General features: G+C 35.9%; 1 protein-coding gene across 1 annotated transcript in view; it reads left to right on the top strand.

Annotated features, from left to right (window-relative positions):
- ALKBH8 (alkB homolog 8, tRNA methyltransferase) overlaps positions 1-14,925 on the top strand; it is a 117,085-nt gene that overhangs the window by 65,045 nt on the left and 37,115 nt on the right. The window contains exons 8-9 of the mRNA XM_040257911.1: positions 4,481-4,632; positions 11,943-12,199. Of these exons, the coding sequence (XP_040113845.1) occupies positions 4,481-4,632; positions 11,943-12,199 (409 nt within the window). The remainder of the gene's footprint in view (positions 1-4,480; positions 4,633-11,942; positions 12,200-14,925) is intronic.

The following is a 14,925-nucleotide window of genomic DNA, read 5'->3' as shown; positions in this document are numbered from 1 at the left end:
CTATATGATGATCTTTTTTCTAGTTTGTTTCACTTTTTCTATTTCATATTCAATGTTCCCATTTCATTTAGTTTGTTTCCAACTTCTCCATCTCTTCTTTTCTTTTTGATGTTCTTTCTCAAACCTTTATCAAGCATAGTAGAAAAACCTTTTGTATAGATATATATAGAGTATATATATGATAATAGATATATTTTAGAAAACGTATGAATTTTTGCCTAGCTAAAAAATTTATGACATTTTGATTCCACTTGCTTAACTTAGTATGAATAAAATGCTAGGTTTCTAATTTTTTTAAAAAATAGGCAATAAGCAACACAGGTTTATTGTATAGTACAGGGAACTATAGTCAGTATCTTGTAATAACCTATAATGGAAAAGAATCTGAAAATAAAATATGTGTGTATATATAACTGAATCACCTTGCTGTGCACTTGAAACACTGTAAGTCAACTATACTTCAATAAAATATATATATTAAGAAAAAAATATATATGTATTTGAAAGGAAAAAAGTAAAACCCTTTGTAGATTTGAAAATCCTAGCATATCTGCAACAGTGGAAACAGTGGCTGACTTTACTTTTTAGGGCTCCAAAATCCCTGCAGATGGTGACTGCAGCCATGAAATTAAAAGACACTTACTCCTTGGAAGAAAAGTTATGACCAACCTAGACAGCATATTAAAAAGCAGAGACATTACTTTGCCAACAAAGGTCCATCTAGTCAAGGCTATGGTTTTTCCAGTGGTCATATATGGATGTGAGAGTTGGACTGTAAAGAAAGCTGAGCACTGAAGAATTGATGCTTTTGAACTGTGGTGCTGGAGAAGACTCTTGAGAGTCCCTTGGTCAGTGGGTCTGACCCAGGCTCCTTTCAGATTGCTGCTTGTGTCCTGGGTCCTGAAGCATGTTAGACTCCCTTTAAGAGTAGAGTCTCTTATTTCCCTTAGCCCTCTGACTTTCCAGAAATTAAGCCCTGTTGGCCTCCAAAGTCAAGCATGTTAGACTCCCTTTAAGAGTAGAGTCTCTTATTTCCCTTAGCCCTCTGACTTTCCAGAAATTAAGCCCTGTTGGCCTCCAAAGTCAAGTGTTTTGGGACCTCATCTTCCCCGTGTTGTACCTTCAGGTGGGGAGCCTGATGTGGGGCTCAGATCTCTGGGGTATGGATCCTGACTCTACCACATCTCTGCCCCTCTGCCCATATCATTGTGGTTCCTTCTTTATGTCTGTAGTTGTAGATCTTTTCTGCTATTCTTCAGGCTGCTCTCATTGATAGTTGCTCTATACATAGTTGTAGTTTTGGTGTGCCCCTGGGAGGAGGTGAACCCAGGGTCTTCCTACTCCACCATCTTGGCCCCTACCAGTTCTTAATATATTTTGGATATTAACCCTTATCAGATATTTAATCTGCAAATATTTTCTCCCATTCCATAAGAATTCCCATGCCATAGGAATACCATAGGTTTCTTTTTCATTTTGTTAATGATTTCCTTTTGTTGTGCAGAAGCTTTTTGTTTGATGTAGTCCTACTTATTTTTTATTTTGTTGCATTTTGGGAATCCGGTTCTAGCATCAGACTGAGTGAACAGTATAACAATGACCAAATGAAAATTGAAATACATTATATTATTTCATTCTAGGATCAAGCCCACTTTAGTTATATGGTCGATTTTTCTCTTTTCTAGGTGTGTAGTCAACATTTGATTCTTTATGTATCAACAACTTTAGTATAAATTTATGCTTTTTAAAAATCTGCTGAAATCTTTCAGGCTTGGCACATTCTCTGTGAGCATGAAATCCACTTCTATAGGTAGATAGCCTTGCTAAAGTAAATCAAGCAGAAAACTTGGCTTCAGATGAGTTAAGTCTTAGGAGTAGATTTAACAAGAGATACACAACACATGTATGCTAAAAATCATGAAACATTGCTAAGAGAAATTAAAGAAGGCCAAAATAAATGAGGAGATAAGAGATATCATAATCATGGATAGGAAACTTAATATTGTTAGATAGCAGTTATTCCCAGATTGGTCTAATGATTTAGTGTAATTCTAATCACAATCTTAAAAGGACTTTTTTTTGTAGAAATTGATAAGCAGATCCTAAGATTTATCAGGAAATGTGAGCCATAGAGAATAACCAAAACAATCTTGAACATAAGAACAATGTTGGAGGATTTATTCTACTTAATGTTTAAGATTTACTGTGTATAAAGCTACCTAATAGTATTATTGTACAGATAAATCAGTGAGACAGAATATATTCATAGATGTAGTATCAGTTGATTTTTGACAAAGATGCCAATACAATTCATTATGGAACAGAAAATTTTCAACAGATGGTGCTGGAAAAATCAGAGATCTGTGTGGAAATAGCATTAACCATGATATACCTCATGCCATTCACAAAAATTAATATGGGGTAGATCATAGTTTTAAATGTAAACACAAATTATGATCTGTCTAGAAGAAAATACAAGAGGATACTTTGGCAAATCTGAGGTAGGCAAAGTTCTTTTTCCCCCCCTTGAGAAAGGTCTCAGAACACTAGAAGAAAAAGAAGACAAAATAACTGCATCCAAATTTGAAACTTCTGTTTATCAAAAGACAGCATCAAGCAAATGAAAAATCAATCTATACTTGGGGAAGAATATCCACGATACATATATCTAACAAAGGATTGGGCATAAGATCTGTTCAACATAACCTTTACCAGAAGGATCTATGAATGGCTAAAAAGCACACAAAAAGAAATACAGTATCATTGGTCATCAGAGAAATACAAATTATAACTACAATTTCATGTCAATTGCCACTTGCTAAAATTATTAAAATTTAAAACTTACAGTGTTTTGGTGAGAGTGTCAAGGAGCCCGAAACTCTCATATGCTGCTTGTGGGAGTATAAAAGTCTGTGCAGACATTTTGGAAAACTGGTATTTTCTTACCCTCTGACCCAGCAACCTCACTCTTCAGTATTTTTCCAGGAGTAATAAAAGTATGTATCTGAAAAAAATGTTTATAGGCTTTATTTGTAATAGTCCCAGACTGGGAATACTAAATATTAGTAAACAGGAGATTTTGGACAAATTGCAGCGTGTTCATATAGTGACATTTTGCTCAGTGATTAAAGAAAAACGTGCACTACTGAAACACACAAAAACATGGCTGTATCTCCAAATTATGTTTAATGGGCAAAGCCAGAGAGAAGATAGTGCCAACTATATATGAAATTCAAGAACAGGCAAAAGTGTGCTGATGGAAATCACGTTAGTGGTTGCTTTGAGGAGAGGGGAAGATTGACTGGAAAAGGGCATGAGGGAGTTTCATGGGTGATTGGAAATATTCTACATCTTGATTGGGATGGTGGCTACATGATTGTATACATTTGCGAAAATGCATGAACTATACACTTAAGATCTATGCATTTCACTCTATAAATTTAACTTTGAAAAGGCCATCATTTTTTTTACTTTTAGGAAGAATCATACCAAATGATTTCTTTTTCCTATTCAAAAACTTGATCTTACTTCCAAGACTCCCTTTAAACTTTCTTAAAATTTACAATGACTTGTACTTTTCTCTTTTTATTTTGCATCTTTGTTTTACTTATTGTATCTGTGTTAATCATATGTTTTTTGTTCTGTTATCTGTTGTTTTCTGATGTTGATGTCTTTGTTTCACAGCTAGACTTCACTTACTGAGAAAGATATATTAGAAATTCCAGTGATATTTATGTATTTATGTAGATCTCCATTTAGATTTTTTTTCACTTTTTGGATTATATATTTAGAGGATGTCCTATTAGGTGCATACAAATATATAGAGTTTTTATGTTTTTTTGTTGGATTGACCCTTTTATCATTATGAAATGTTCCTTTTTAATCTCTATTAATACCAATTGCCTTAAAGTCTACTTTCTGTGATTAGTATATCACTTTTTCTCTGGCTTTGCTAAGTGTATGCAAAATATTTGTTGTTTGTATGTTGTATTTTTTCTCTATCTGTTTTTCAATCATTCTCTTTCTTTATTATAAGGTGGATCTCTTGTAATCAGCATATACTTGGATTTTTAAAAAAATCCAATCTGAAATTGTTTGTTCTTTAATTAGATTTGAAGTCCTTTTACATTCAACATAATTACTGATACTTGGATTGAAATTTGCTATTTCCCTTTTGCCAGCTGTTTCTTTTTTTTTTTTCTCTTGGCATTGATATTAATTAAACATTTGTTATTATTCTATTTTCCTCCTTGAATAGTTAGTTAACTATAAATTCTTTTAATGATTACCCTGGAGATGATTTCCTAAGAGACAGAGACTTCTATTTCTTTGTTTTTTCTACAGTACAGTAATTCAGGGGATCCAGTAAACACTTGCAACAAATTCTTGTAAATTTACTGTAATCTCAATGTTTTTAAAGGACCTGAAATATTTTTTATGTATACAGTGTTAAATAAATTAATTTAACTGTTGTTTCTAGAATCACACCCAGAAAATTTGATACTGTTCAAGCATCCAAGGGTCACAAAAGTGGAATTATCACCAGTGATGTTGAAGACTTAACTTTAAACAAGAGGGGAATACGGACATCATTTACGTTTAGGAAAGTGAGGCAAACACCTTGTAATTGTGGTAAGTATATAATATGTTTCTGCTGTAAATGGAATAAATCTAGTTTGAAAATCTTTCAAAGTCCATCAGAACTGAGAAGAACTTTAGCTTAACTCCTGTAATGGCATTAACCATATTCTGCCTTGTATTGTACTTACATATACTTTTCTTAAACACCCTCATTAGAGTTTATATTTCTTGAGGGCAGGAACTGTAACTTACTCATCTTTATTTTCCTTAAACATAGTACTTGAGCATTTTGGATTCTAAATGTTTTATTTATTGTACTCATGGTTAAGAGGACTACAGTTTGGGGGCATTAAAGTATCACTGTACAAAAATAGATTTCTTTTGTGAAACAGCTTATCACATTTCTAAATTACTTCTCATTAATGCAATAGGGAAATTGAGGATGACAAATTGTTCTATAATAAGTAGATAACTTTAGGGGGATAAAGAATGGTTTGTCTTATTTGGAAAGGAGTGTTCAAAAACTTGTCAGGAGGATGCTGTTTTGTATTGTCTCTGCAAGTGCATCATTACCTGTTTTTCTTGGACTCAATAAATTAAAACCCCTTTTTGTTTTATAAATAATGACAGTGATGTTAAGATTCTTTTTACATTTTGGTGGCTTCAATTATGGGAGGTATCCCAGCAGGAGCTTTTGGACTTAGTCATCTTAAAATTATGTTTTAAATTAGAAATCCTTTTTATATGTGCATGATATTATTATGTTAGGAAACTTGAAAGCTTCATATTTGATATTGTCATGTTGGTGAAAAGCTTAAAATAGGTTTTAACAGATTTTTGATTCTTCTGCTAAAAGTGGCAATGGAGACTTAAAATATCACAATTTTTTTCATTGATTAAAAATGTTTTTTTAGCATTTGATGAATGTCTAACACAGCCATAGATTTACAAGCTATAAAAAAACAAGGCATGGCTCTTGTACCCCAGGAACTTGAAGTCTAGTAGGAGGGAAAAGTTTGTTTTCTTATGCCAATATTTTTGTTGTTGTTAAGGACATTAACTAAGTAATTTTTATTTTTTAAATTATAAAAGTATGATAACATTTACAGGAGACTTGGAAAATACAGAAAAAGTAATATATAGTTTTACAATATATTATAAGTATTTTTAAGTAGATAAATCAAGATTTTTATTTGGAGTTTCATTATCAAACTCTCAAAAAAGAATAGAATACAGAATACAGAATTCTATTCTACAGAACAGAATACAGAAAAATAGAAGGATATAGTAGACCTGAAAAGCACTATGAACCAGCTCAACAAAATTAAAGATTTATACAAATTTTCACACAGCAGCAGGGTACAGATTCTATTTAAGTTCCCATAGACTATGAACCAGGAGACATTAGATTATCTAGGGACATAAAACCATGTGCAAAATTTTCATGATCACACACTAGCAAAGTAATGCTGAAAATTCTCCAAGCCAGGATTCAACAGTGGTGAATGGAGAACTTCTAGATGTTCAAGCTGGATTTTAAAAAGGCAGAGGAACCGGAGATCAAATTGTGAACATCCTTTGGATCATGGAAAAAGCAAGAGAGTTCCAGAAAAACATCTACTTCTCCTTTATTGACTATGCCAAAGCCTTTGACTGTGTGGATTATAACAACCTGTGGAAAATTTTTAAAGAGATGGAAAGACCAGACCATCCTATCAGCCTGCTATGAAACCTGTATGCAGGTCAAGAAGCAACAGTTAGAAGCAGACACTGAACAATGGACTGGTTCCAAATTGGGAAAGGAGCACATCAAGACTGTATATTGTCATCTTACTTATTATTTAACTTCTGTGCAGAGTATATCATGTGAAATGCTGGGCTGGATGAAGCACAAGCTGCCATCAAGATTTCTGGGAGAAATATCAATAACCTTGAATATGCAGATGATACTACCCTTATGGCAGAAAGTGAAGAACTAAAGAGCCTCTTCATGAAGGTGAAAGAAGAGAGTGAAAAAGCTGGCTTAAAACTCAACATTCAAAAAACAAAGATCATAGCATTTGATCCCATCAGTTCAGTTCATTTCAGTTTAGTCGCTCAGTTGTGTCCAACTCTTTGGGACTCCTGAATCACAGCACACCAGGCCTCCCTGTCCATCACCAACTCCCAGAGTTCACTCAGGCTCAGGTCCATTGAGTCAGTGATGCCATCCAGCCATCTCATCCTCTGTCATCCTCTTCTCCTCCTGCCCCCAATCCCTCCCAGCATCAGAGTCTTTTCCAATGAGTCAACTCTTTGCATGAGGTGGCCCATCACTAAATGGCAAATAGATGGGGAAACAATGAAAATAGTGACAGACTTTATATTCCTGGGCTCCAAAATGACTGCAGATGGTAACTGCAGCCATTAAATTAAAAGACACTTACTCCTTGGAAGAAAAGCTAGACAGCATATTAAAAACTGTTTAGGACCAACCTAGACAACATATTAAAAAGCAGAGATATTACTTTGCCAACAAAGGTCCATCTAGTCAAAGCTATGGTTTTTCCATTAGTCATGTGTGGATGTGAGAGTTGGACCATAAAGCAAGCTGAGTGCCGAAAATTTGATGCTTTTGAACTGTGGTGTTGGGGGAAGACTCTTGAGAGTCCCTTGGACTGCAAGGAGATTAAACCAGTCCATCCTAAAGGAAATCAGTCCTGATTATCATTGGAAGGACTGATACTGAAGCTGGAGCTCCAGTATTTTGGCCAGCTGATGCGAAGAACTGCCTCATTGGAAGAGACCCTGATGATGGGAAAGATTGAAGGCAGAAAGAGAAGGGGATGACAGAGGATGAGATGGTTGTATGGCATCACCAACTTGATGACCATGAGTTTGAGCAAGCGCTTGAAGTTGGTGATTGACAAGGAAGTGTTCAGTTCGGTTCAGGCGCTCAGTCGTGTCTGACTCTTTGCGACCCCATGAATCACAGCACACCAGGCCTCCCTGTCCATCACCAACTCCCAGAGTTCACCCAGACTCACATCCATCGAGTCAGTGATGCCACCCAGCCATCTCATCCTCAGTCGTCCTCTTCTCCTCCTGCCCCCAGTCCCTCCCAGCATCAGAGTCTTTTCCAATGAGTCAACTCTTCGCATGAGGGGGCCAAATACTGGAGTTTCAGCTTTACCATCACTCCTTCCAAAGAAATCCCAGGGCTGAGCTCCTTCAGAATGGACTGGTTGGATCTCCTTGTAGTCCAAGGGACTCTCAAGAGTCTTCTCCAACACCACACTTCAAACGCATCAATTCTTCAGCACTCAGCCTTCTTCACAGTCCAACTCTCACATCCATACATGACCACAGGAGAAACCATAGCCTTGACTAGACGGACCTTAGTCGGCAAAGTAATGTCTCTGCTTTTGAATATACTATCTAGGTTGGTCATAACTTTTCTTCCATGGAGTAAGCGTCTTTTAATTTCATGGCTGCAATCACCATCTGCAGTGATTTTGGAGCCCAAAATATTAAAGTCTGACACTGTTTCCACTGTTTCCCCATCTATTTCCCATGAAGTGATGGGACCGGATGCCATGATCTTTGTTTTGGGAATGTTGAGCTTTAAGCCAACTTTTTCACTCTCCTCTTTCCCTTTCATCAAGAGGCTTTTTAGTTCCTCTTCACTTTCTGCCATAAGGGTGGTGTCATCTGCATATCTGAGGTTATTGATATTTCTCCCGGTAATCTCGATTCCAGCTTGTGTTTCTTCCAGTCCAGCGTTTCTCATGATGTACTCTGCATAGAAGTTAAATAAGCAGGGTGACAATATACAGCCTTGATGTATTCCTTTTCCTATTTGGACCCAGTCTGTTGTTCCATGTCCAGTTCTAACTGTTGCTTCCTGACCTGCATACAGATTTCTCAAGAGGCAGGTCAGGTGGTCTGGTATTCCCATCTCTTTCAGAATTTTCCACAGTTTGTTGTGATCCACACAGTCAAAGGCTTTGGCATAGTCAATAAAACAGAAATAGATGCTTTTCAAGTGTAGCGATTCATGGGATCGCAAAGAGTCGCACACGACTGAGCAACTGAACTGAACTGAAAGGTTTCAAAATCATACAGAGTCTGTTATCACCGTGGAATTATGTTAGAAATCAATATAAAAAGATATTTGAAAATAACATGCATATTTTCAAGTGCAGTGTGACATTTACCAAGAGAGATCTTTGGCTAGCCATTGAAAGCCTCAGGAAGTTTAAAAGACTAAAAAAACACAGAGGGTGATTGCAGAGAAGAAAGCATTTAAGTGAGCAATTAATATCAATATGATAAATTAAATCAAGGATACTTAAAAATCTCCATGTATTTGGTAATTAAATGTCTACTTTTAAATGATGGGTGTATCTAAGAAGCCATAACAAGGAAATTTGGAAAATATTTGTAATAGGATAAAAGTGAAAGGAAAATTTATTTCATGCAGCTGAAGCTGCTCAGTGCAACTAAATATTATGTGGAATATTAGATACAGTATGAAAACAAATAATGGACACTAAAGTGAAAGTGAAGTCGCTCAGTTGTGTCCAACTCTTTGTGACCCGTGGACTGTAGCCCACTAAGCTCCTCTGTCTATGGGATTCTCCAAGGCAAGAATACTGGAGTGGGTTGCCATTTCATTCTCACTTATGGACACTAGCATCAGTGAAATTTGAACAAAACCTGAACTTTAGTTACTAATACTGTAATATGGTAATTTCCTCTTTTATTTTTTTTTTACAACATAATATTTCTTTATTTTCAGAATTGGGTTAGAAGTTTCAAGCCTCAATATTTTTTAATATTAATAAAACAATAAGCTTCTAAGACTTAGAACAGTAATACTAGATGCCAGGATAATTCAGTTCAGTTCAGTTGCTCAGTCGTGTCCGACTCTGCAACCTCATGAATCGCAGGACACCAGGCCTCCCTGTCCATCACCAACTCCCGGAGTTCACTCAGACTCACGTCCATCAAGTCCGTGATGCTATCCAGCCATCTCCTCCTCTGTCGTCCGCTTCTCCTCCTGCCCCCAATCCCTCCCAGCATCAGAGTCTTTTCCAATGAGTCAGTTCTTTGCATGAGGTGGCCAAAGTACTGGAGTTTCAGCTTCAGCATCATTCCCTCCAAAGAAATCCCAGGGCTGATCTCCTTCAGAATGGACTGGTTGGATTTCCTTGCAGTCCAAGGGACTCTCAAGAGTCTTCTCCAACACCACAATTCAAAAGCATCAATTCTTCCGTGCTCAGCTTTCTTCACAGTCCAACTCTCACATCCATACATGACCACTGGAAAAACTGTAGCCTTAACGAGACGGACTTTTTGGCAAAGTAATGTCTCTGGTTTTCAATATGCTCTCTAGGTTGGTCATAACTTTTCTTCCAAGGAGTAAGCATTTTTTAATTTCATGGCTGCAGTCACTATCTGCAGTGATTTTGGAGCCCCCCAAAATAAAATCTGACACTGTTTCCACTGTTCCCCCATCTATTTGCCATGAAGTGATGTGACCAGATGCCATGATCTTCGTTTTCTGAATCATTGGACCTATGTAAAGTTTTGAGTGAATATAAGTTAGAAATCTAGCATTCTATTCATACTTAGTCAAGCAAATGAGAGCAAAATGTCATAAATTTTTCAGCTAAGCAAAAATTTGTAAAGTTTCTAAAACGTATATATTATACTTACTATTTATGTATATATGTGTGTTTGTGTGTACAAAAGCTTTTCTACTACACTTGATAAAGGCCTGAGAAAGAACAACAAAAAAAGAGACCAAGAAATTGGAAAGCATAAACTAAATGAAATGGGAGTGCTGAATTTGTTAATTTAGTGTAAGGGATGGTGTAAGAAACTCTGATTATTCAGTTTACAGATTTTTTTTTAAAGTTCAAGGCCAACTTTTAGATACTTTTAGTCAAAATTTGTGGATTTAAGTGATCTTCTCTTTATGTATTTAGATGTTCATAGTTTCCAAGAGAATACAATTTTTACCAAGACTAGTTGAAAGTAATTTGTATATTGTAGTGTAATTGTAATTCTGTTGTAACTGACATACTAACCCATCTGTTGCCACATGTGTGTTAGAGCCCTCAAAGTTTCTAGGGCTACCCTTTTCTTAAATGTCCACATAAAGTGTTTAGAGCCTCACTTTACTCATTAGTAGGGACTAGATAGTTCCACCCCCATTTAAGATTCGGCATCTTCTAGTTACATTTAGAGAAAATTCCTGAAGTCATCAATGCTATAGTCCAGTTCTTTGCTGCCATTTGATTTATAAATATTGCTTTAAGTCTTGTCTGTGATGTCTCTGGGAACACTAATTTTTCCTTTATTCTCTAGTATACTACTCATAAAAAGATGTTGTGTGTCACAGGCTGGCTGAAGACAAAGGGAATTTAGAGCATAGCAGAGAATAGGAAGAATTTGAAATGAATATTAAACGTTATTATAAAGAACAGGGAACAACTTCAAAGTTAATTTGACATATTGTATCCTAAATTTCCTCAGTCACCTCCTTTACTTTGTGTTCTCCTTAGGATTTATTCTTTTTTTTTTTTTTTTTGAAGGAGGCAGCACAATGTAGTCATTGAGAATGTGGGTTTTGGAGTTTCTGTTGCCTGGGTTCAAATCTTAACTCTGTGACTTACCATCTTTGTCACTTTAGTATCATTATTTAATGTTCTGTGTCAGTTTCCTCATCTGTAAAATCAATGTGCTGGTTCCTATCTCACAGTGTTACTGTGAGACAATATATATAAACCACTTCAAATAGTATGTATTAAATCTTGTGATTATTACCAAATCACACACTGTTTCTAGGTCTGGTTCTTATTCTGAGAGTATTAGGGTCCCCAGAACTCCTACTAAGACAAGACCCCTAAATCCTGTTAATTGCTAAGTTTCTTCAGGTTAGGCCAGGCCCATCAAGATCCTTTCTTGAACAGGACCCTTAATCCTAAGATGAAATAAGCATCTTCAATATAAGGCATGCAGAATTACAGTCATGTTTTGTTGCAGATGGATTTACCCCTTTTTATATTAGACCCTTCACATATATAACTGGTAAGAACTACTTTTTAAAAATGATAAATAAGAACCTACTTATCCCTAGTCATCAAATGTGGATTGATTTGCCTTTTGTGAAAGCAGTCATAACTTTATGATTCATTTGGATAAAAATAATGGTTTAGGGACTTCCCTGGCAATCCAGTGGTTAAGACTCTGCACTTCCAATGCAGGAGGCATGGACTCAGTCTCTGTTCGAGGGACTAAGATCCCACATGCCACATGGCATGGCCTAGAAATAAATAAAGAAATGATTTATATTGCTTTATTTTTTTCATTAGGTTACCCTTTGGTCTGTGATAGCCAGATGAAGGAGACTCATGCATCATTTCCAGAGAGTGATAAAGAAGCCTTACAACTGGAGCAAGATTATGTCCATCGGGTTTATGAAGAAATTGCTAGGCACTTCAGCAGCACGAGACACACCCCTTGGCCACATATAGTAGAGTTTTTGAAAGCTTTGCCGAGTGGTTCATTAGTTGCTGATATTGGATGTGGAAATGGAAAGTATCTTGGCATCAATAAGGAGTTATATATGGCAAGTAATTATCTTTTATGGCTTTATTTTTGCTTTATTTGTTAAGGTTATCATCACCTTCCTCATGTTATAATGCTGTGTTTTTAGGTCATTGCAGAAAATTTATAACCAACAGGTTGAAAATTAATGAACATTCTTATTCTTTTTTATTCCCCTAGAAATTTATAGGCATGCTATTATTTGTAGTTTTTTGGCTTTTTGTTCTCTTTAGATTATGCTTTCTAAGAAGATTACTTTATCAGTATATTTATCAGGATTTTTATTTATAGGAAACATTTTGTTTGCTTAGTTCCTCATGAGAAGTATAAAGTAGATACTTTGATCCATCTTTAATAATTGAAGAAATTGAGTCTCACAGAGTTTTTATATTATTTCCTTGGTATTGTATTATTGGGCTTCCCTGGTGGCTCAGACAGTGAAGAATTTGCCTGCAATGTGGGAGACCTGGGTTTGATCCCTGGCTTGGGAAGATCCCCTGGAGGAGGGCATGGCAACCCACTCCAATATTCTTGCCTGGAGAATCCCCATGGACAGAGGAGCCTGGCAGGCTATAGTCCATGGGGTTGCAAAGAGTCGAACACGACTGAGCGACTAAGAAGAAGTGAAAGTCGCTCAGTTGTGTCCGACTCTTTGCAACCCCATGGGCTGTGTAGTTCATGGAACTCTCCAGGCCTGAATACTGGAGTGAGTAGCCTTTCCCTGTCTTAGAGGAGATAACTAGAACTTAAGCCCATGCCTTATGACTCCAAATCTAGTATTCTTTTACTCATAGTAGAAAAAAGGGTTAGTATTTATTGTCTTTCTGTTGAGAAAATTAAGCCTCAGGTAGATTAAAAATTTGACCAAGGTTATAGTGCTCAATCTAGTATTGAACCCACTTCTCTTCTGATGCCAGAGTTTTCAATTGTTACAATTTCCTTTCCTTAGGGATCATGTTTTTTTCTCCTGCTATGTTAGGAAGTAGGAAGTTCTCCATGCATTAGTGTGTTGTTTGTAAATACTCCTGTCAACACTACTCCCTGAGGATTGGAGCTTCCCTTTCTCAAAGTTAGGGAAGGAAGGACTAGAGTAAGGGGATTATGTAAGGAGAATGAGAGCAGTTCACTCATGGGCTGTTGTAGTATGTCAGATTGCTTGTAATCTTTACCTCATCCTAGATATTATACACCTACATAAAGAAAGAAAGGTAATACTGCAGTTGAGGAAAGGTAGACTTTATTCATTAAGAGCAGACAGAAGAATTGCTTTTCATCAAAATAAGACATAAGTATTCATATATTGCCATTATGTTTACAACTAAATTTTAATTTATAAAGAATAAGGTCTTGTGAATTAACTTGGTTCATTTTGAAGAGGAAATAGGTTTTAGATTTGTCACAGCTCTAACCATAGTGTCAAACAATATATCTTCTGATGTTTTAATCTTAAGGGACTGTCCAAAAATGTTTTTCACTGAGTTCTGCTTTTACACTTTCTTGATGATACCCTGTGGCTTTATCTAGTCAAGTATCATTTGTGACAGTGAAACTAGGTTGAAGTCAGCCACATTGATTCAGTCGTATGATAACATTATCCTTTTACAATCGAGACAAATGATTTCTTGATAATCTGAACCAAGAAGGCTCGGTAGATGTTGTTCATGAATGAATGAAAACTACTTGTCTGGGTTGGAGTTAGGGTTTTCATTATACAAGAAATGGAATTATGTATGATAAAAGAGAAACCTACTTTTTTAAGCTGCTGAGGCTCCAACCTGGATGGAGCAGTGATATTTGAGTGTATTTTGAACAGCATCTCTGAGCATGAAAACACGTGCGTTTCTTGACATTCATGAGATGATGTGATCTGAGACATTATTTTAAGTATTCAAATGTAAGATAGTCTCAGAATCTAAAAAATTATTAGTATCACTGTTTTATATAATTTCTAACAAAGTACGTTTTTAAAATCCTAGCTTGGGTTCTCTTAGAAATAGTTTTGTGAACAACTATTCATTTCTTTTAGAAGTAAATCTGTTCTTTTCCAATCTGAGGTATGCGTGCACTTTTTCTTTTGCTATTTAACTCAAAATTTCTATATTCTGGTTAAGAAACACTTCTTTTTCAGACTTTTTCATTCCTAGCATTAGCATTAGCTGTTGGCTTTATTTTCAGAGTTAAAATTTACAAAAAAGATTTTATACCTTCAAGAAGCTTTATAATTGTACCAATAATAGATGAGATATGCATACCCAGAGCTTGGCCTAGCTTATTTACCAAGTGATGTTTTGTGCATTGTTCTTAAAGTACTTTTAGTCCAGATGTATTTCTTAGATAAATAATTAATATTTGGTATGAACTTTCTTGGTTGTTATAAATAGTTGGGATTGCAAATTTAATAAAATAATGATAATGTCAGGTGTCTATTTATAATGGTAAGAATTGAAGATATGATTATATAGGTTTCTTTCATACATTTCTGTTTTTGTTTGGGTTTGCTTTTTAACTGTTGACTGCCGAGTACCGGAAGGAACAGAAAGGAACTAACAGTGTCAAGTACCTGCTATAATGGGGGCGTGGGAAAACTGACACTTGATCAGGTTATGACATGCTCAAGATTACAAGGTGTCAGGACAAGTTTTCACCTCATCTCCAACTGGAGAGTTCATACTTTGTGGCATTCTAATAAGAGAGATACCTTAGAGACTAGCTATGGTGGCAGCACCAGGCTGTTAGCTCAGACACATC

Source organism: Oryx dammah, unplaced genomic scaffold, assembly GCF_014754425.2.
Source record: "Oryx dammah isolate SB20612 unplaced genomic scaffold, SCBI_Odam_1.1 HiC_scaffold_17, whole genome shotgun sequence".
NCBI classification, from domain to species: Eukaryota; Metazoa; Chordata; class Mammalia; order Artiodactyla; family Bovidae; genus Oryx; species Oryx dammah.
Note: the sequence above shows the minus strand (reverse complement) of the source record. Positions and strands in the feature narration are given on the sequence as shown.